Source organism: Oenanthe melanoleuca, chromosome 3 (genome assembly GCF_029582105.1).
Source record: "Oenanthe melanoleuca isolate GR-GAL-2019-014 chromosome 3, OMel1.0, whole genome shotgun sequence".
NCBI lineage: Eukaryota > Metazoa > Chordata > Aves > Passeriformes > Muscicapidae > Oenanthe > Oenanthe melanoleuca.
The window spans coordinates 20,708,124-20,729,422 of NC_079336.1; the positions used below are offsets into that span (position 1 = coordinate 20,708,124).

Here is a 21,299-nt window from a genome sequence, read left to right on the forward strand (position 1 = left end):
TTGCAATAAAATATTTACTGGCATATTAATTCTTTAGGGGTTTTGCATATTACTTTAAATGAAAATATATTTGAATCTGTAGACAATTTGACAGCTGCAATAAGACCAATTTTGTCTTTCCTATACTCATATACAAAATGTTTTATTTAGCTTCAAAACTTTTTTCCTAAGGAAGATACATCACATAAACTTATATCACAGACAAAAAAAAAAAAGTGTGAAATGACAGCATAAAATATTTCTTAATTTTCCAATATAGTCTGTATTGTCTAGAAAATAATAGTGCAAGCATATATCACTTTTGTTTCCATTACTACAAACTGTCCGTCATTATTATAAAAGACAATTCCAAAGTGCTACAATCAAAACATTTGCTGTAGAAATTTTTTTTGTCTCTATTTCTGAACAGGATAGCAGTTTTCACTTTTTATTAAAAACATTTTTCATTGTATGATTTCAAAAATAGCCTTAAAACATGAACCAAGGGCAAATATGAATATGTAGAAAGTCTCAGAAAATAGCTCATGGAGATTAATTCTGCCATTATGGCTCATTGGGGACTTTTGGACTGTGATATTAGCACTTTTACACTGAACCAAAAATGTTGTACCGCTGTCAGAGAGATCAGTATTCCTTGTGTCAATAATACCCATCATCTTTTTTCTGTCTGTTTCATTGAATCTGATTCAAACCCCACCAGTTAATAACTGCCAATAAAAGACTTCTGTGAATTACAAGGCAAATAAAGACTGATGAGTTTTCTGCCTTGGGTGGGGACACTAGGATTCAGCTTGCAACTTCAATGAAGATTTCCTCAGGATTTTGAATTTAGAACACTAATTTGTGAGACCAGCTACATGTTCTCTGAATGCTCATGCATGAAGAGAAGTATGGGGGGGTGGGGGGGGGGAAATAAAAACTTGGTATAATTTTGAAAGTTTTTAGACCCCAATATGTACAAAGCTCAATAAAGAAAATAATAGTGGTAGTAGTAGCAGCAGTAGTAGTATATCACTACCCTAATGGTTGACAGCTATGACTATATGTTCAATATTAGAAATATTGTCTGTCTTATTCATGTACAAGAGAAAGGCAGGCTATTTCTTAAAGGTGAAGTGAATTAACTATGTTTCAAACTGACATTTAGTCATTCACAATAAAATCATATATTGAAACTACACTAAAAGGGTCAAAACCATTGACAAATCCCATATGATGAAGCTGTCCAACAGTAAACTTAAAAGTTGAAGAGAATATTTAAATTCTCAAACCATAGCTCTAAATATTACTCATGTCAATTAAAGTTGTCATATAATTTTTAAAATAAATGGACCTTATTATTCTTTGATTTTGAAAATATTAAATAATTTGAATACTATTATGGCTTTCTAGAATAAAAATACTAATTTAGCATCTTAAAGATATTCTTGATTTTTAAGTACTCATTCCTTAACTGTTTGACCAAGAAAAAGACTAGACACAATTCCAAATACTAGCGATAAACTATTTATATTCAAATTCTTGAATCATGCTTTTATTTTATTGTAAAATTTTCCTAAAACTTGAAATAAATACTTTGTTCTGGCTCTTCTTTTTTAAACTTCTGTTCATATAATCACATGCCTTCAGTAATTATATTAGCATTGTACAAGGCTTAAATGAAAAGCTGAAATTTCTATTAAGTTGTCTATAAACACTCTGCTATACTTGAAATGCCACAGACGTGCTTGATCATTCTTATGTCAGTAGGAATGCAAGTGAATGTCTAGTACCTGAGAAATGTATATATGAATACATTAAATATTCCAATGTTAAAATTACTTTGGTTAATCAGAGAATCATTTAGGTTACTTCCAAAGATCGTTTGTAATCTGGTCCATTGCCTGACTCAGTATAGGTACAACAAGAATTATAAAGCTTGTTATATTTCAAGTCATTATACTAAATTACTGTAAAACTAGCACAGTAATAAAAATGCCATTTCACTCATTATTTTACCACGTTATTGTCAACTCAATTCAGGAATTGTATTTTGATTTGACCAATTAAATGGATTAAAAGTAATTATTCTAAAAACAATCTCTTACCAATATAGATGCAATCCAAAATGCCTCAAAGCCAAAGTGCTCATACAAGTTTATAAAAGAATTTTTGAGTGACTGTCTTTGAAACAGCAATCCAGATGTACATACAGTTGGCAAATCCACCAGACAAGTGACAAGAGACAAAGGACAAGTGACAAAGGAGGACAATCCCTGCCCTGCTCCTGCTGGCTACACTATTGCTGATACACTCCAGGACGCCATTGGCCTTCTTGGCCACCTGGGCACACACTGCCTCATGTTCAGCTGCTGTCAGCCTGAACCCCCAGCTCTGTTGCTGCCAGGCAGCTTGCTAGACACTCTGTCCCCAGCCTGTAGTGCTGGGGTTTTGTGAACCAAGGGCAGAACCTGGCACTTCACTTTGTACTTCACGTCCTGTATCTCATGTACTGTAGTTCATCAGTCCAGCCTGTCCAGATCCTTCTGCAGATCTTTCCTACCCCACGGCAGATCAACACTCCCACCCAATGTGGTGCCCTCCGCAAATTGACTGAGGGTGCAGATTATTGATAAAGATATTAAACAGGACCATCTCCAATACTGGGTCTTGGGAAACACTAATGGTGTTTCCATTAGAGGAAACTAATGGTTTTAGTTCCATTGATCACCACTCTCTGGGCCCAGCCATCCAGCAAGCTTTTCTCCCAGTGAAGAGTACACCCACCCAAGCCACGAGCAGTGAGTTTCTCTAGGAGAATGCTGTGGAAGATGATGTCAGAGGCTTTACTGAAGTCTGGATAAACAACATCCACAGTCTTTCCCTCATCTACTAAGCAGGTCACTTTGTCACAAAAGAAGAACAAGTTGGTTAAGCAGGACCTGGTTGTAATATAAACCCCTGGTCATTCTGTATGTGCCATGTGGTGGTACTCAAGATGACCTGCTCCATGAAATTTCCGGGTACCAAGGTCAGGCCGACAGACCCACAGTTCCTTGATTGTCCTTCTGAGTTTTCCTATAGTTGTAGATGTATGAATATTGTTCAAACTAAAATAATCACACAGAAATGAAACGTGTCCAAAGGATCTGTAAAACTATCTTTAAATCTCATTTTAAGAAGAAAAAAAAAAAAGAGAAAATAGAAATTTGTTGCATAAATCAGTACTAGGGTTGGAATTCAGTATAAATCTAAATAGTTGGCTAGTGTGATATGAAAGTGTAAGGTAGATTCCCCACATTGCCTGGAGACAAAGAAACTGGGAGAGGTCAACAATTCACTGAAGCAGAAGCTGGAGGCCAGGAAGGATTACTTAAGGTGTAAGAACTCTACAGTACAGTAATTGAAATGTGCTCTAAAACACCCAAATGTAGTTCTTTACCCATTTGTTTCTAAAGGGGCTTCAGGTAATTGATCTCTCACTGTTTTAAATATAGCTAAAAGAGTTATTCATCAGACTGGCAGTGAGATATCTGCTTCAGGACAGATGTTCTGGAATTTCCCTGATTATAGTTGTTTGATGAAAAAATTAATACATATTTTCCCTTTAGAATATCAGAGCAGAAAAGCTACTAATTCAACAGAGTTAATAACTGGTTAATATAGAAAAAATAATTTGCAAGCATTTAGTTTTCTACACATAGATTTGCACACATGTAATAGCATGCATGCAATACCTTTTACTGAAAGATACCATAAAGCAAATATGATCTACCCGTAAGTCTCTTTAAAATCACCTAATTACAGTGAAAGCACTGTAGACACAAAATATTTCAAAAGCTACAATTACAAAGAATGAACATTCAGAAGGCTGAGTAACTCAGAAAAATACTAGGAATTATGTTTATTGTGTGAAAGACTGAATTAAAACATGACACATATACTCTGCCAGTGTGCATACTCTACCTAAGTGCCTTTTTTGCCTTGGAAAAAAACAACTGAATGAACCAAAAAACAAGTAGGGAGTAGCAAAAATATATTCATTATAGGCAATGCCCTGAATAAAGCAGGTTCTGAAACTACTTTGTTGTGTGGGATTTGTATTTGAATTTCATGAAGATAATATAAAATCTTAAAAGGACATTTCTGAGTCTTCATTTGTTTGTCCATTGACCCAATCAAATCCTGCATGTAAAAAGTGTCTGCAAATGTCAGGCTTTTCTGTGTGTTATGATGGTTGTATCAGGAGATTAAAAATACATTCACATCAAGGCTTTGATCAAGGGTGCACTTCAGAAACAATCTCCAGTCATCTGCTCTTACTGTGCTTTGATTTGCATCACAAAGCAGTCTCAAAGCAGCAAGGTTCCTCTCTTTTTGTATAAAAGTAAGATGGAAGGTGTTCTCCAGACAGTAACAGGCATTCAGCCTAAAGAAGCAGAAAGTCCACAGTAAAAACTCTCAAATATACACAAGTGCAAACCTCGTGCCCTTAGCACTAATTGTTTTGCAGTATAATGCTGCTTGTGGTGCACTGTACTAATGCTAATGTAAACATAGCCTAATTTATTCTCTTAGGACAATTGGAGGCACTACTTGAATCTTGTCCTATCTCCCTTTCATTTCCCACCTGCTGAGATTCTGCTCAAGCTCTGCAGATGCAAGTTCCTGCAACACATACCTTTAAAGTTAAGAAAGCTGTTTTTCATCTTTACTTAAAATCCCTAGATTTTCCTTCTAGGTTTTTGATTGAATAAATAAATTAAATATTTTATCTTCTTCACTTGTTGCCAGGTATTTATGCTAATAACTATTGAGAGCACTGCTTAGAAGAATGACATTTGCAGCTAAAATCTGCATGAACAAAACTCTCCATCACAGATTGTGAACTCCATGAAAAGAGAGGTCTTGTGCTTTGCAAAACAGGACAGACATATGAGAAGAATCAATCTTGGAGTCCAGAGAAAATATAAATTTCTTATTTACACAGCTTTAAACTTCCCATTTTACATGATGGGTCATTGTCTTCCACCCATTTTAATATCAAATTTAAAATGTGAACTGCTTAGTGTTGAATGAACTCCTCCTAAGATGTTTTCCTCCTTAGGCAGAAAGGTGAGTTTTGCTAATGAGCTGGTCTCCATTTTAAACTTTCATAGCAACTAGAGCAACCTACATCTCATTCTTGCAGTGAATCCTCTGTTTATGCCTCACTTCAATTCTGAACACTTTACCAGGGTGCACAGGTCCTTGCTAATACATATTTCAGAAATATCAGTAAGCCAATTATGTTCCACTGATAACTTATTTAAATTACTAAGCTTTTCACCAGGTTAAAAATATTTCCTTTTGCTGTAATGAGGAAAGTTAACACTGATGGGGATGAAGAAAACCATGCTGTGAAATCTGTCTTCTTACCTATCATCTTGAAAGGAAAGGGATGATCATCACAACAGGTGCTTCCTTTTTCTGAAAGGCATGACAATCTCAAAAGGCATAATGACCCCCATACTGATTTTAATTTTTATGCAGTAAACTGCCAGTGATGCTTTGGACTCTATTTTCCCTTTTCTCAGCAAGCCAATTGAAAGAAATTAAATGCCTTTCCATGTACTGGAAAAGAAGCTTCTTCACCATGCCCCCTTCCTAACCACTCATCCAGTGGTTCCCTCTTATGTGTATCAGTAGAATTACTACACAGATCTTAACATGTCTACTTCCTTTAATATAATAGAGATGTCACTATATAGCTCTAAGACATGAAAGGTGCAAAGACCTTTAAAAGCACAAATGTGGGAAGAGCTTTGTGCAGATACACTAATCCCTTAAACAATTTACAACTGGTAATCAAGAAGATGATGCCCCAGATCTCTAAAGACCAAATCAGTATATTGTTCTATGATTTAAACACTGATTAAATTCTGTGAACATGAGCACCCAGAGACTAATAAAGCAAGCTACAAAATACACGAGGCTACACAGTACAATTACAATTAATAAAAAACACTAAAAAATATTTTAAAAATAGACCCTGTTTCCTTTAAATCAATAGAGTCCATTAAATAGAAAGTGAAAGAAAATAGACTCCAATTAGTAAAGAGGTAATTAATCTATGATCTTGAACAAATTGAGACTATTGGAATTTTTTTTCTCAACAAAGGCAGATTTTTTGAGATGATAATTTGATCAGATGTGAAAATTCATATAGCATTCTAGATTTCTGCATTACACAGTTTTTCAATAACAGAAACCAGCAATAAATTTTAAGAAAGTTTGTCATGCACAAAGATTATTATTTATGATTATTATTATTTTATTTGCATTAAATGCATCCATCTAATGAGGAGTTGCTGAGGGAGCTAAAATTGTTTAGTCTGGATAAAATGGGGCTCAGAGAAGACCTTATCACTCTACAACTACTTGAAAGGAAGTTGTGGCCAGCTGAGGGCTGTTCTCCTAGATAACTAGCAATAGTACAAGAAAAGGCCTCAAGTTGTGACAAGTGAGATTTAGACTGAATATTAGGAAAAATTTCTTCATTGAAAGGGTGGTCAAGCATTTACCAGGCTGCCCAGAGATATGGTTGAATTAGCATTCCTGGTGGCATTTAAAGACACTTAGACATGGTTTAGGGGTAGGCTTGGCAGGGCTGGGTTAACAGCTGGACTCAAGGATCTTAAAGGTATTTTCCAAAATAAAGAATTCCAAAATTCTTTGAATAATTAGGACTTGCCAGATTGTATTTATGTATGAAAACAACAGTAAATACAGTATACACTCAAGTGGAAACAGTATATGTTTCCTTGAAATGCAACATTGGTGGAAAAAAATGCCAGTAAGTGTTAGTACATTTTGAACATCTACTTGGTCTTACTTATAAACTTACTAAAATTCAGCCATATGGCAAATAGCACTACATTTCATTTAACCAATTATCATAAATACAACAACAAGTTCTCTTCAATGAACAGGCAGAAAACAAGAAACATAATTACACTAGGATTTCCTACCAATATTTGCTAATTTTTTTAAAACTTATTTTTTACTTTATTTTTGAGAACCTGATCAATAATATCTTTTTTTTTTTTTTCCACAGAGAACTGGACAAAGTTCCTCCTGATCTATATGAAGGGACGACTTCTGCAATATCACCAATTCACTCTGACTCAGACTTCTAATATATAAAATCCACACAGGGTCATCACATTTAAAAATCCAAAAAGGAAGATTCTGCTGCCGTTATTCCACTCTGCTCTGTAGTGATGAGGCCTCACCTTGAATACTATGTGCAGCTTTGAAACCACAATGCTAAAAAGATAGTAAGCTATTAGTGTCCAAATGAGGGCCACAAAGATGGTGAATTGCCTTGAGGAGAAGCTGCATGAGGAGCAGCTGAGGGCACTGGGTCTGTTCAGCCTGGAGGAGACTGAGGGGAGACCTCACTGCAGTCACAGCTGCTTGTGAGGGGAAGAGGAGGGGCAGACCCTGATCTCTGCTCTGTGCTGACACTGACAGGACTGAGGGAATGGCCTGAAGCTGTAACAGGGGAGGTTTAGGAAAAGGTTCTTCACCCAGAGGATGTTTGGGCACTAGAACAGCTCCCCAGGGCAGTGGTCACAGCACCAGCCTGAGAGAGCTCAAGAAGCATTTGGACAGTGCTCTTGGGCAGATGGTGTGATTCTTGGAGATGGTGCTGTGCAGGGCTGGAGTTGTATCCCTGGGGATCACTTCCAATTCAGAATATTCAATGATTCAGTGAAAATATCTACGTTCTCCTAGAAACAGGAAAATAATATAGCAAGGCCTATAATAATAATAAAAAAAAAAGATACAAAATATTCAGTTTAAGATAAAAGTATTTTTTTTTAAAAAAAAAGTATATGCAACACATTTATCTGGCAAAAATAAGTCCAAAATCTTAGCAGAATAGGAATTAAAGCTACAGTGATATGATGTCTGTTGTTTTATTTGCATTTACTATATGAATGTACTCTCCTCTGACTTTATGGAATTATTCTTCCCATGATATTATGATTAAACTCTTTCATCAATACAGTGTGGCAGCACAGAAAACTGCAAAGTTCCCTGTTCTCTAGCCAGCACCCTTTCCTGGTCTCTTTACAGAAGAACCTGAATTATGCTGCAAGCCCTTCACTTTTGGCCTTTCCCGTGAGCCTGAAACTGTGATAACAGCTGGTACATAAATGAAGAGTAAAATGTTGACATGATTGCTGCATGAAAAAGGTCTGGCCAACCTGACAAGCTCTGGCCAAGCCATTCTTCTCCTGGATACAGAGATGAAACCAGTAATCGAACTTAGCATTTTCCATGCAAGTTCTATCTCATAACAATACTGGAAAATATAAGGAATAAGGAAAAAAAGCTTACTTAACAGGTTACTTCCTGCCCAAAACAGAGCATTAATGCAAAAAAAAAAAAAACACCAAACAAATCTGCAATGAGTCAGAGTAATGTCTGAAAATATGATAAACAAGCACTTATTTAAATTAGTATATTAGCATTAAAGCACTTGTAGATCTGATATGTAAAGCCTATTCTCACTTTTAACTTTATGGGTGATATTTTTAGAAACATGTGGTATGTTTTAAAAGGGTAGTTAAACTTTTTTCTGTATACTGTTACAAGGATTAACTATAAAACAATGTAGAATTCTTTAAAAAATTACTAACACAGACATGTGACTGACTGATACAGATTCTAAGGCTCATAAACTCAAGGAGTTTTAGATATTACCTGCTAAATTGAAAACTATGCTTAGAAGATTGTGTAGAGAGTCAGTTATCTGTACTGTAGATCACATCAGTGCTCAAATACTGAATGCTTAAAGCAGGCCAACTGAAGCTGAGGATAGGAAGATAGAAGATCTTGGGTTTGGCTATGGTGATGCATCTTAACTACTTTAACAAATCCACCAAGTGCTGAACCATTGCAACTTTTCTAACATACTTCCAAGTCTATCCATGTCTTTCTTGGATCAAGTAGCTGACAAATCAGCATGCTAATCTATGTTAATCCTTTCACAATATACAGCAGGTGTATTAATGCCTGCCTTGATTCTTGATGAGATCACACTTCAGGACTGAAACTTTTGTCTCTGTTTACTTTAAACTTGCACCACATTTTTGTGCCATTTTGTGTTTGCTATAAAGCTTCAACCAAAACTCATAATTCACATTTCCAATTCTTTCTTTTTTTTTACATGTATGAGTCCATTGTCCATGTATCACACTAAGCATTGAACATTCCAGCTTTTCTTAACTTAATGCCAGGAGGAAAATTTCATCTTAAAAGGGCCAACACCATTTGGGGAGTTTAATCTGAAGATAGAAAAACCCTAAGGAAGAAAAATTAATTTAGGCAGTGCACTTTAAATTATGGAGGCACCCTTGCAGTTTACTTCAGCAATTAGTCAGGAAAATATTGGGCAAAATTAGGAATCATTGCTGAAGCAACAATGCAATAATGCAAAAAATCTTGCTATCCAATACACACTGGGTCTGGAAAACGGAGCCCTTTCAGCGTTACCATAAAACAATGAAAGCAGCAGGAAATCCAAAACAGTAAGTATCCACAGTCTGGAGAAGGAATTGGAACAGCAAGGGGTAGAGGCATGGTTAGGACATAATCTAACAAGATAATACCAACATAAGAAAGAGGTAAAGAGTACACATCAGTATTCATAAGCCCTCAAAAGACTTCAAAGTAACAGATTCTAGAAAGCTGAGAAATTGCTTAGCTGAAGACCTAAAACAATGAAGAGTTGTAAAGAATTATAGCATGTAGTTCACACAGTCAGAAGAGCACCATAAAGTTGTATTTGCAAGTACTAAAATTCTAATAAATGACTCAGTGGGATGCTGATCAAAAGCTTCAATAGCGCGATCCAGAGGAAACAAATAAAGGGTTTAAGGAAGAAACTCTTCAAAATAAGCAGGAATACCTTTGAAGATGAGAAGACTCAAATTTAAATTTCTGTTTTGCTCAGAAAAAGGTAAAAAAATATTAGAAAAGCATTTAACTAAAAATGATTTTGATATAGTTGGCTAAGACCTGGAACTATGCTACTATCTCTATAGGATGTTGAAATTGGTTTTCATTTTGAGTTGGTATTAATAATCTTCCCCTTGCCAGCACCAGAATACAGAATCTGGGAAATGTGTCCATATATATAAAAAAAAAGTTAAAATATACCAGCCTATTATGATTTAGGGATTTTTTTTGGGGGTATTGTTTATTTGTTTTGCTGGGGGTTTTTGTTTATTTTTGGTTTTGTTGGGGTTTTTGGGGAGGTGTTTTTTTTTATTTTTTGAAGGAAACTTCCTTGGTAACCTCTTTAACTGCATTATCTTCAAAATGCACTGAATGTTAACAGAAGACATTATTTTGACTTGTAAAATTTTATTTGCAAACTAACCTGATAAAGGATACTAATTGACTTTTAGAGTAAGCCAAAAGTAATTTAAAATACAGAGTAACAATGTCCCATGAGCTGTCTCCCTCATTAGAAAAGAAAATCAACAGGAAACTAAGCATTCTGATAACTATTTTCAAATCTGCAAGTCAAAAGATTTCTCAAAGTAATCTTAAAATCAGACCACCAACACACAGTTCCATTTTCAAGAGTTCTGTCATTCATAACTCCAAGAAAAGTCAAGGGTGAAAATCTGCAAAACTTTCAGCATGTCTTAAAAAAATTTCATTGATTTGGAAACTTGAAAATTATTTTCGTAATTGATATGTAAAGTTCATAGTTCCAAAATGCTAGCAAGATTTTTTTTAAAGTAGTGTTCCATTCAATCAGATAAACTGTAAACTAAAAGGATTTTCTTTCACATCTTTTATTAACTGAAAGGGTGTGTATTAACTCTAGATGCAGTTTGTTGGGGATAGAAATCCTAATACTGATAAAGACGTAGGCTTAATGTGAAAACAACCCAATGATAGTGTAAGCATTAAATAAGTCTGATTTAAGACTTCACCTTTACAGTCATCATGGTCCTAAAGCAACGACAGTCATTTCAAGAAACATTAAGATAATTCTTCCTTGGTTGCACTGCTAGATAAATTCAAGTTCAATAAAAAAACAACTCGTTCAATATTTCCCATCCTGTCGAAAACGAAAGATCTAAAAGTCATGTCTCTTTCTCATGGTGTGATTATCAGTGTCTGTTAGCATGTCTCTTACCCTTCCACACAGCTGGACTGAACAAGTATTGATTTTTTTTTGGGGTGAAAGATCCAAGTGTTTACTCAGACCTCTTAATTATGACCACAACTTAATTTATCTGGGTGTGCAATTCCTCCTGTGTATTCTTGTGTCTGATGAAAGAGAAACCTGCCCACAGAGCACTACTTAAGTGTAGTGTATTTTCAAGTCCTGTGAACATAATAATAAATTATTCCACACAATCTCATTAAGTTCTGCACTACTAAAATTCTAAATTCACTGAGAAAGATACACTGTATAGAATGAAGAGAACTTGTGTATTATTGTAGTAGATGAGGGTTTACTGTTTTTCATAGTTAAGTTTGAATCTCCCCAGAAAACATGCATTGGACAGTTTAATAGCACAGTCAGTACTAATGTTTCTATTATAGCTAAACCTTCATTTTATTATAAATATGAAAAACACCCCTTAAATTCCTGAAAACTCAAGGGAAAAAAATAAAACTACCTGAATAAAGAAAGCATGAAGATATTGCAACTCTTCTCTATTAGCAGGAATTCAACGTTTTTTTTAACTCAATTTCTCTTTACAAAAATATACTGCATTTTGCAAAATCTACGAGACAATACACTACTGAATATAAATTTGAGTAGATTAAATTTTCATGCATTTTCAATAACTTAAATGCTTTTCTATATTAAAAAATTTAAAGAAATTCAAATAAAATGCAATGATTTTTAAGTCAAAGGCCTTCCAGGAGAAATATTCATATCTAATGGCTATTCAAAATAAAATATAACAGTTCAGTTTGGAACAGAAAAACAGCTTTTTCTGTTTAGTGAGAAGTCCCAATACAGTAAAAATCTCTCAATATAGTAGTTTTGTACTTTTGCCCATTTTTACCAAATACATATATTTACTGAGCCACACTGAATCCTCTTTAAGAAAAAAGTGAACTTAATTACTTCAAAAAGGAATAGTATTTACATCTCAAAAAATATGCTATGAAAGCATGCAGTAAATTTATCTTTTCTGCAGCTAAGCATTTTCACTTATTCATGGTAAAATAAACATCTTTTCCTTAACTGCTTTAAAGTCAAGAATACCGTCTTCCAAAAAGCAGCAAAGGAAATACACATTTTGTAATTATGAAAGTACATATAGATTGTACATTCCCTGACATAATTGATTCAGCATTTCAATACATGGAAGTACAATATAAATAAAGTACTTCATCTTCTTTTTTCTTTCCTACAGGTCTCTGTCCTTTACTGATTTTGCAGAAAAAACAGTTAAAATATTCTGTTATGACCACTATATTATGCATAATTAGATGCCTAATTCATAGGTATGTATTAAGACTCATTACTGGGAAACAATAGATTGCAAAGAAATTATGTTGGTAGTAAAACAACTAACAACAGCAGTGAAAATATTTACATGTCATATCCAGTTTTTATGCCAAGAAACATTATTTTAAGATTCAACAGTGATTAAGTATCAAAGCAGTACATGAAAAATTCACTATTAACTCATTTAGCGATGTGGAATTTTGATTCTGATTTTCTGTATTTCATTTAAAAATGTATTTAAAACTTGAAAGTTTCATGTTAGACCTATTACTCTGAGTGGACATTTTCATAAACGCTATTTTTTCCCCTCTAATGCCCAATGTATTTTCGTAACAACTCTACTCTGTTCCTTATTGTGTTTAAATGAACATACAAACTTGCATGTGTTTGTGCATTAGTGCAAATATGAGATTTTTTGGACAAATCCAAAACTCTACCATTTCACTTGAGACAAGACAAAAAGCATACCTTTTCTGGGTCAGTTGTTGTAATGACCCACACGCAGTGTGCATTGTCTTCATATTGAACTGGATAATTTGGTGATGTGATAATGCCACTCGGTCCACGTAAATTAGAACCACATGTTCTAGCTAAAATGATAACCAACAAACCAGATTGCTTTAGACAGGATGCTCTGTTTAAAATAAATATTATAAAACTGCCACAGCATTAGCAACATCTCCCAGCAGCAGGAGAAAAAAAATTGGAATTGCAAAATAACTAGGTAATGAAAACTTTCTAAAGAAGTATGAGTTTTATATAAATGAGATTATGTTTTAGCTCATTCTCAAACAAAAAAAAAAGTTTAAGTTCAGGTGTTACAAATCCTCCAGTGTTTCTTAGCTGCCCTAGTAACTGGCATTCTGATGTAAGATTTTATGTGTACAAGAAGTATCATTTTGATCTACCTCAAAATTACAGTAAAAATATCCAACAGGTTTTATGATTGCTTTTTCTTTTCCAATTAATGGTGGTGGTTTGTAGGTTTTCTGATTCTAGGAGAATATAAGGCAAGCACATTACAAGGGTCAAGGCTCTCATTAGCATGTACAGTCTAAATGTAGAAGTCAAAATAATTTTTCTACTGAGATAAAAAGTTCTGTACATAGAGCCATTCTTCATTTTTTTCCTACACACCTCAGTTAAAGCAAGGAGGTATAGATGCAAGAACATTTAGTTCTAAGTTAGAAGGTCAGGTTTTATTTAAAGTTGAGCAAAATGGATGAATAGAAAGGAATTTACTGAAAAATCAGGACTAAGTAAATATCGGGGACTGATAGAAATACAGTATGATTGTAAGAATCTCATATTTGGGAATTAATTTAGAAAAAACCCCACAAACTTAAATAACTAGTTGTATTGAAAGTAGTTTATTATGACAAAACGAAGATTAAGTAAAATTAAAACTACTTAAAAGAAATTAGCTCCCAAAACTGACATTTTTTCTACATATGACTGTATGCTTCAATCTACATAAAAATCTTCATACATTTATAATTATATATACACATATACATGAGACATAGTTCCCTGTTTTAGTTTGCTTAGTTTTGAGTTTCACTGCAGCAGAAACCATAAATTACCCTTCTAAACGTCACAAAAAAATCCAAAGAATAGCAGTTACCTCTGCAAATCGGCCTGTGGTCACTCCAGGCAGCCAGTGTATCTGTCACTCTCTGGCAAGTGATGCTCTTAGAACCTTGCAGCACGTAATTGTCTTCACAGGAAAACTGTAAACTGGCACCCACCCTAGGGGAAAAAGGGGAGAAAGAAAGAAGGAATTAAATACATTTTAATATCAGTGTCCTCAAACAAATGTAAATATTGCCAACTTAGACAATATTTCAAGATCCAAACAGAGACATTCAGGTGCAAAAGTTTACTCCATCAATGTTGTATTCTTAAAAAAAACATATACTGTAGGGAAAAAGTCTATTAATAAGTTTGCCCACCTTTTAAGGAATACAAAACAATTGTGACACTAAGTTTGTTCTTTTACAGTATGACTTCAGTGAATATGTAGATAAATATATATCAAGAAAATAATTTTTATATGTAGATAAATATAATATTTATATATAATATAAATATATATCAAGAAAAGAACAGGATTTTTTTCAGGCAACAGAGCTTACTTAATGAACAATTTCAATATCGCTGTACTTATTCAAATGAGAGAATAAGCAATTAGACATGGAAACTTTTCAACACATACAGCCAGGAAATATTAATTTAAATCAATGTCAATAATTCATTAAATATTCCTGACCTTGCTGAAATTTCCTCTTAAACATTAAACTATAAATTTTTTAGGACTGAAATAAGACTGTTACACTTGTAGCACTAAAATGTGTCCCTTTGTAATTATTTATGCTGCCCAATTGTTATGAAGACTTCCAAAAACTGTATGCACTTGTGGTCTATATAAAACGGAGTTCTCTTAAACAGTATTTACATATCTGGCTCCATTTATTATTTGTGACATTCTTTGTTCTCTGTCATAATTAACTGGCTCTGTTTTTCATTTTCTTTCATTTTTAAATCTATATTTGATAATCTCATGTCATGAACTAAGTGAACTCAATAAAGCAGATTTCTCAGTTTAGTCTCTAAGTTATTGAGTCCTGAACACCAGAGGATTGCTTTATGGCAGCCAAGAGGCTTAAAATTGTGCCGTGAAGAACTGCATATAATGTCATTCTCTATTACCCAGCTCTTTCCCACCCTTCAGGGACAAGTATTTTCTTAGTTTCTCAGAGAATCTCACAAATATTGATTATATTATTTATCGATATTATCATGTGTTTCTATAGTTCTTTTTCACTTTTTCAGGAAATTTTAATTGGATAGTTTTTTCTTTTATTGGTTAATTTTAACATTTTAGTATAATGCTTTGAATCTAGAAAAGCTATAAAAAGTAATTTTCCTACCACTTTGTTCTTAAGCCCTTTTCTTCCATAATTCATGCAAGATGAATGAAATTCTTGAAGAGTAATGTAAGTTGCTAAAATTTTGTTTATTTTATATTTGACATAATCTTCAGAATATTCCTTAAACCCCCAGAAAAAGAGACCAAGTATTTTTATAAATAAATACCTTAAATTAATAAAAATTAATTTATTTTATTGGCAAAGAAAATATAACTCAATAATCTGATATTTTAATGGCATAAACATCTATTTTAATGGCATTTTCTCCTATTTTCTAGAGTTAGGATCTCTGTATTTCTTTTTCTAAGGAGACAGGGGAAAAAACCCAAGCAGTTACCTAGCAGTGATGAATGCAAATTGAGCACTAAACTATTTTAAAATCATATTGGATAAACACCAACCTACAAGGGTAATGTTGTGTGAAACAACATGAAAACCAACATTTCCCTTAAGTTTTCTACTATCAAGGCACATAAGGAGAATTACAAATCTATGCACATACAAATACAGTGTATAATTATTGGATATCTGCAACAGCATTTTAAAATACTAATAAAATTCCTGAATATTCCCCTGAGAAAGAAAGAAAGGGATGGGGGAAAATGAATAGGAGGAATATAAATATTTTCATGTCTAATGCACTAAGTATATTTTGTTTAGATTGGGTTTTGATCAATGCAGAAATACTTCTAAAGTTTTTATTAATGTATGCATAAAACATTACACTAATTTAAGCTATACACTTATAATGATTCAAATTTGTTTCAATATTATTCTACAAAGTAGATATCTCAGAGGGTTGGGGTTTTTCTTCCCTAAAGCTCTGGAAATACCTTGAATCTAAGGATCTAAGGACAATTAGTGTGAACTTCGTATGTTTTACACTGTGGGTATAATATTTTGAAATGTCTGAACACAAAGGGACACTAAATATGCTGAATGCAACACAGAATAAACACAACAAAAAATGTCACTCTAAAAAGCAAAGTAGAGACAAAGTCCTCCAAACTCCTTATGGATCTAAATAAGGATCTTAGGAGAGATGATGCATCTGGATCACAGTTTACAATAAAACTAAACTATTCACACATCCAAAGTTCTGAGTCTCTCCATTGATTAAGCTTGACAGTTTCCCATTTCAAAAGGAGATATCCTTTTGAAGATGTCTTATAGCTTGTTTGATATGTGATTTCAAAGAAAATTACTGGTTCATTTACTACCCACTAGTTAACAATTAATGTTTTTAATTATGCTGAGGGGGTTTTGTTGGTTTGTTTGGGGTTTTTTTGCATCTCCACCTCCCTAGTCACTGAGCAAGTCTATGGGCACTGGAAGATTTTTGTTTTGCTTTGGTACTTCTCTCTGCAAACTTTAAACACAGGGAAGAAGTATTTTCTTTTTTTTTCTTTTTTTATTTTAAATTTGAACATAATTTGTGGGAGACTATAAAGAAGGCTAGAATTTGACTGGAGGAAGCCATTTAAAAAATACTAAAAGAAAAACAATTTAATTTTTGAAATCTTTTGGAAATTTAAAGGCTATTTGTTTTACAAGTGTTGGTGAAACTGGAAAATGACTGCATTTTCACACTACCATGCATATAACACAATATTTAAAGAGCTGAAAGAGTATTACTGAGATCCATTTCAGATTTAATTTAAACAATCTACTGGCTTGAAATCTCACCTAAATATAAAATGTGATATTGGCCTCAAAATTGTATTGATGATGTTCTCATTACTCTAGTCAAGCTTTACTTGCTATTTCTCCCCCAAAACGAATCCAAATATCCATTGTGTTGTTTTAAGACCACTGAAAGACATCTCCCTACTTCCTAAAATGAACACAGTAGAAGCATGGCAGGAGAACAGAATGAAAAGGTTAAGATTTCAATACCTTTCTGTTTGCTTTATGATATTAGAATGAATTCCATTATTATGCTGAAAACGATGAAACCCTTTTCAAAGAACTTATCATCACTGAATCAGTTTGGTCTCAGGCTGTCTTGAAAATAAACCCTCTGCCTTTCTATCAATCCCACTTATGTCTTTCAGCAGACTAGAAATGATTCTGAATAACGTGCATTTTCATATGTTTTAGTTCAGATTAATATTCACAGTTGTCATTCTCCTGACAAGAACAATAGCTCTTTCTTGTGTTTATACCTGCCTCTTATAAAAGGAAAACAAAAAAACCCAAAAACCCAAAAAAAACCCCACACTGCTTTTCTTTACTCCCTAGAATACTTTTATTACATCGGAGAAATGCAAGCAGCAGCAAATATTATTTCCCCTTTGCCAATGGAAGGGCTTGATTTGTCATTTCAGAGAAACAAAAACCAAATTCCAGCCAAATTCTCTATTTAAAGGTACATCTAGATTTAGACAGCTAACTTTAAGATAGATATGTTTTAAATAGAGGTTAACAAACATTTAAGTACCTGAAAAACAGTTGCTGTTGCACAATGACTTTTCAGATAATGAATAATGTTTGGGCAGAAAAACGTACCATTTTACTCAAATAATATTCAAAACTGGAGGCCCAAAACATGCACACAATTAATGATATCAAAGTATACAAAATGTTTTATTTATGTTTCATGAATGCTGCTTGTAGAACACCTTATGCCTTCCTTTATCCCCATAAACAGTAAGATACACTTATGAAATAAAAATATTATAAGAGGCTGGGTGGGATAAAGGAGAGAGGGAAATAGTCTCACCCTGTCAGTTTAGTGAGCACAAGAATTGCTCATAAGTAAGCTCCAGGCATTTAAGGTACCTTTAACCCACATTCATTCCTAAGAGACTGTGTTCAAAACATAGTTATCTGTGGTTTGCAATGTTCTTTGACATTACATTCTCTTGGCTATCTTAAAATGTAATTTGGGCTTTAAGGTTCTTTTGGGTTTTCCCTCTTGGTATTTTCAGCATTGCTGGGAAATTTTTTGTTGAGCTCTTGCACGTTTGGATCTTTGAACCTGTTTCACCAACACTATTTTTGTTCTCTTTCAATATACAGACTACCCCCTAGAGGTGAAAAGAAGTAATTTTCTTTCTTACCCTCTGAACTTATCAGTGCTCTTAGACCTGTTGCTGTTTCTTAAAAATTGTTCATATGCCACTGATTTGGACCACAACTAGATGAAAGTCTATTTGGCCAACAGTATATCATGAACAGTATATGGTAAAATCTATTTATAGATTCACAGAATAAATTAGATTGGAAGAGGCAACATCTATTCCATTTGAAGCAAGCCCAGTTGGAAGAGAGGGCTCAGAGATCTGCTTGGGTGAGTTCTGAATGCCTCCCTGGACAGAGATTCAGTAAAATATTGAAGTTTGTGAGAGAATTTGCGAACCTCATAGTAAAAACATGACCTTTTTTTGTTAAATCTTAATCTAGTAGTAATTTACCATGTATCACCTTATTTCCATTGCCTCTAATCCTGACACTGTTAACTCTTTCCAGAGATGCTTTTCTCTCTCCACTGATAAAAAAGTGATCCTAGATACTGATCCTAATTCTTTCAACTATTTTATTTGGAGGAATTCAGAAGTGGCATGTTCTGCATCCTTTATGGCTTTAGAGGACACACCGAAGCAGAGGAGGGATACTGAGGCATGACTTCAAAAGCAAGAAAGTAAAATACTCTCCAAAATAGCAATGGAAGCATAAAGGTATTAATTCCTTGGATGAATACACAGAGGCACTTTAATACCTCTTGAGAAAGAATTATTTTAACAACCCATTTTTACCTAGTCTTCCACTTCCTGATGCTTCTCTCTGCAATACATCAAACATTAATAAAGACCTAAATAGAAATTACATTTCTTTTCCCAAAACAGCAGCTCTTTGGACTGCAAATACATTATTTTTAGTATGTGTTTTTGTATCACACAATTTCACTTGCAGTAGATGTGCTTGACAAGTTGAATTGGAACACAGAGAGGAGGACATCAGCAAACATCTAGAAAACGTGTGTCTCTAGCCTATTAATTGAAATCTTATTTCCCTCCATTATTGTATTTTAAAACACATTGAAATGCTGCCCTGCCACTAATGAAGCCATGGCTTTGCATATAACCAAATGTTTTAATGTTGGTGTTCTTTATGATTTCTCAAATTCCTTTGAAGACAAATGAAGAAAAAAATCTAAAAGTACATCAGTCAGAAAAATAATAGATTTTTTTTATTTTTCCTGTCAGATGGGCTGTAAGAGCCTTCAGTAGCAAAGTTGCATTAATTTGTTTTCTAGTGCTGCAGAGAACTTTGCAAAATTCCTTCTAATTCCTATGAATTTTTCCTGTCTTAGGTCTGACTGTCCATTTTCTGCTGAGCAATTTATAAATCTCTGCATAAGCTGGAGGCACCCATCTCCTTCCTTTGACCCTTTTCTCTATTGCACCTTCAAGTCTGCCATTTTTCCTCAATGGGGAAAGAACAAACTTCCTCCTTTCTGCACAGGGGTCCATTTGACCTTGTCTTCTTTTTTAATATAACAAAAGATGAAAACAAGAAAAAACTGGAGATGGCATTCATCGCAGCCTCAGACACTGAACCTGCTATGTTCCCCAAACTTTTAAACAGCTTTTACAAAGTGGGAAAACAGATAATACTCTCTGCTTCTTCTATGCTGTCCACGGAGTTCTGTTTTTCTCCATAGATGAGATTATTATGCTGTAAAATTCCTATTTTAAATGCATTGATTTAAAAAAAAAAAACCACTCAAGACAAAGCAATACAAAATATGCAAATCAATAAACCTATTTTGACAAAGTATCCGTAAATTTAAAACTCAGGAAATTATATACATCTGTAGTTACAGTCTGTCTTATGTTACAATCTAAAATATAACCAAAACTCTGTATTCTATCACCATCCTCATAAACTTAAAAACAGGTAGGGCAGTGATCTTTATCTCCTCCAGGACTCATCCCTGATAACTCCCTCCAGGGATATATCTTCTATTAATGGGCCATCAAGCTTCACTGCACAACTCATAAAATTACATAATCTCATTGAGAGATGTTCCACCCAGTGGGAGGAGCCAAGAATTCCAACTGGATGTAATCTGCCATTTTGAATGTCAGAACAGCCCTACCTACTGAATTCCCAGGGGACAAGAGCTACATAACCACCACTGGACCTTCAGAGGAAGATCAAACCATTCTACAGGACTACTGCTTCAACAGAGGCACATCTATCACTTCAACAGGACTGCAGCCACCATTTAATTGGAGTGCTACCACCACCCTGACCAACAGGGTGTCAGGCTGTATCTTGACTCTGTCAGTTTAAGCCAGTATTTTCTGCCTTTATTTTAATTTTCATATTCAATTTTAGTTCTGACTTTCATTGGTTTCCTTTCAAACTAGGACACAGGCTGTGTATAAAATTAACAGGAAATACCTTCCTCTTGATCATATAGAAAACTAAATGTGCCTACCTGAAGTCAGAGCCTACCCTCTTCCCATTTTCAGGAATTCCAGGATCAGGACACGTATCAGATGCAATTGCATCCCCACCCTGGGTCACTGCAAAGTAAAGGAAAAAGCATGTTAGACATGCAGATCTAAAGATGACTCTTTACATTTCCCATACATAAACCTCCATTGCCTGAATGCTACCATATTTAACCATTTTTTCCTTGAACCAGTCTAAACTATTAAAAAAAATAATCCCCACATAGTTGATTTAATTGGTGTATTATTTTAATTTGTTATGGAATAAAAAGGTTTTCCTCTGTGGGAAATTATGGATTTCCTTCAGTCAGTCATTCTTTTTATTGCTACACTAGGATCCAAAGTTTTCCTCAGATGGGAAAAACATTTGATGAAATCACCTTT

General features: G+C 34.1%; 1 protein-coding gene across 1 annotated transcript in view; it reads right to left on the minus strand.

Moving 5' to 3' along the window:
• The window catches only part of CSMD1 (CUB and Sushi multiple domains 1), a 1,037,656-nt gene that overhangs the window by 301,204 nt on the left and 715,153 nt on the right, over positions 1-21,299 (minus strand). The window contains exons 8-10 of the mRNA XM_056488498.1: positions 20,900-20,987; positions 14,145-14,269; positions 12,989-13,110 (exon numbers count right to left, since the gene is read on the minus strand). Coding sequence (XP_056344473.1) covers positions 12,989-13,110; positions 14,145-14,269; positions 20,900-20,987 — 335 coding nt within the window. The remainder of the gene's footprint in view (positions 1-12,988; positions 13,111-14,144; positions 14,270-20,899; positions 20,988-21,299) is intronic.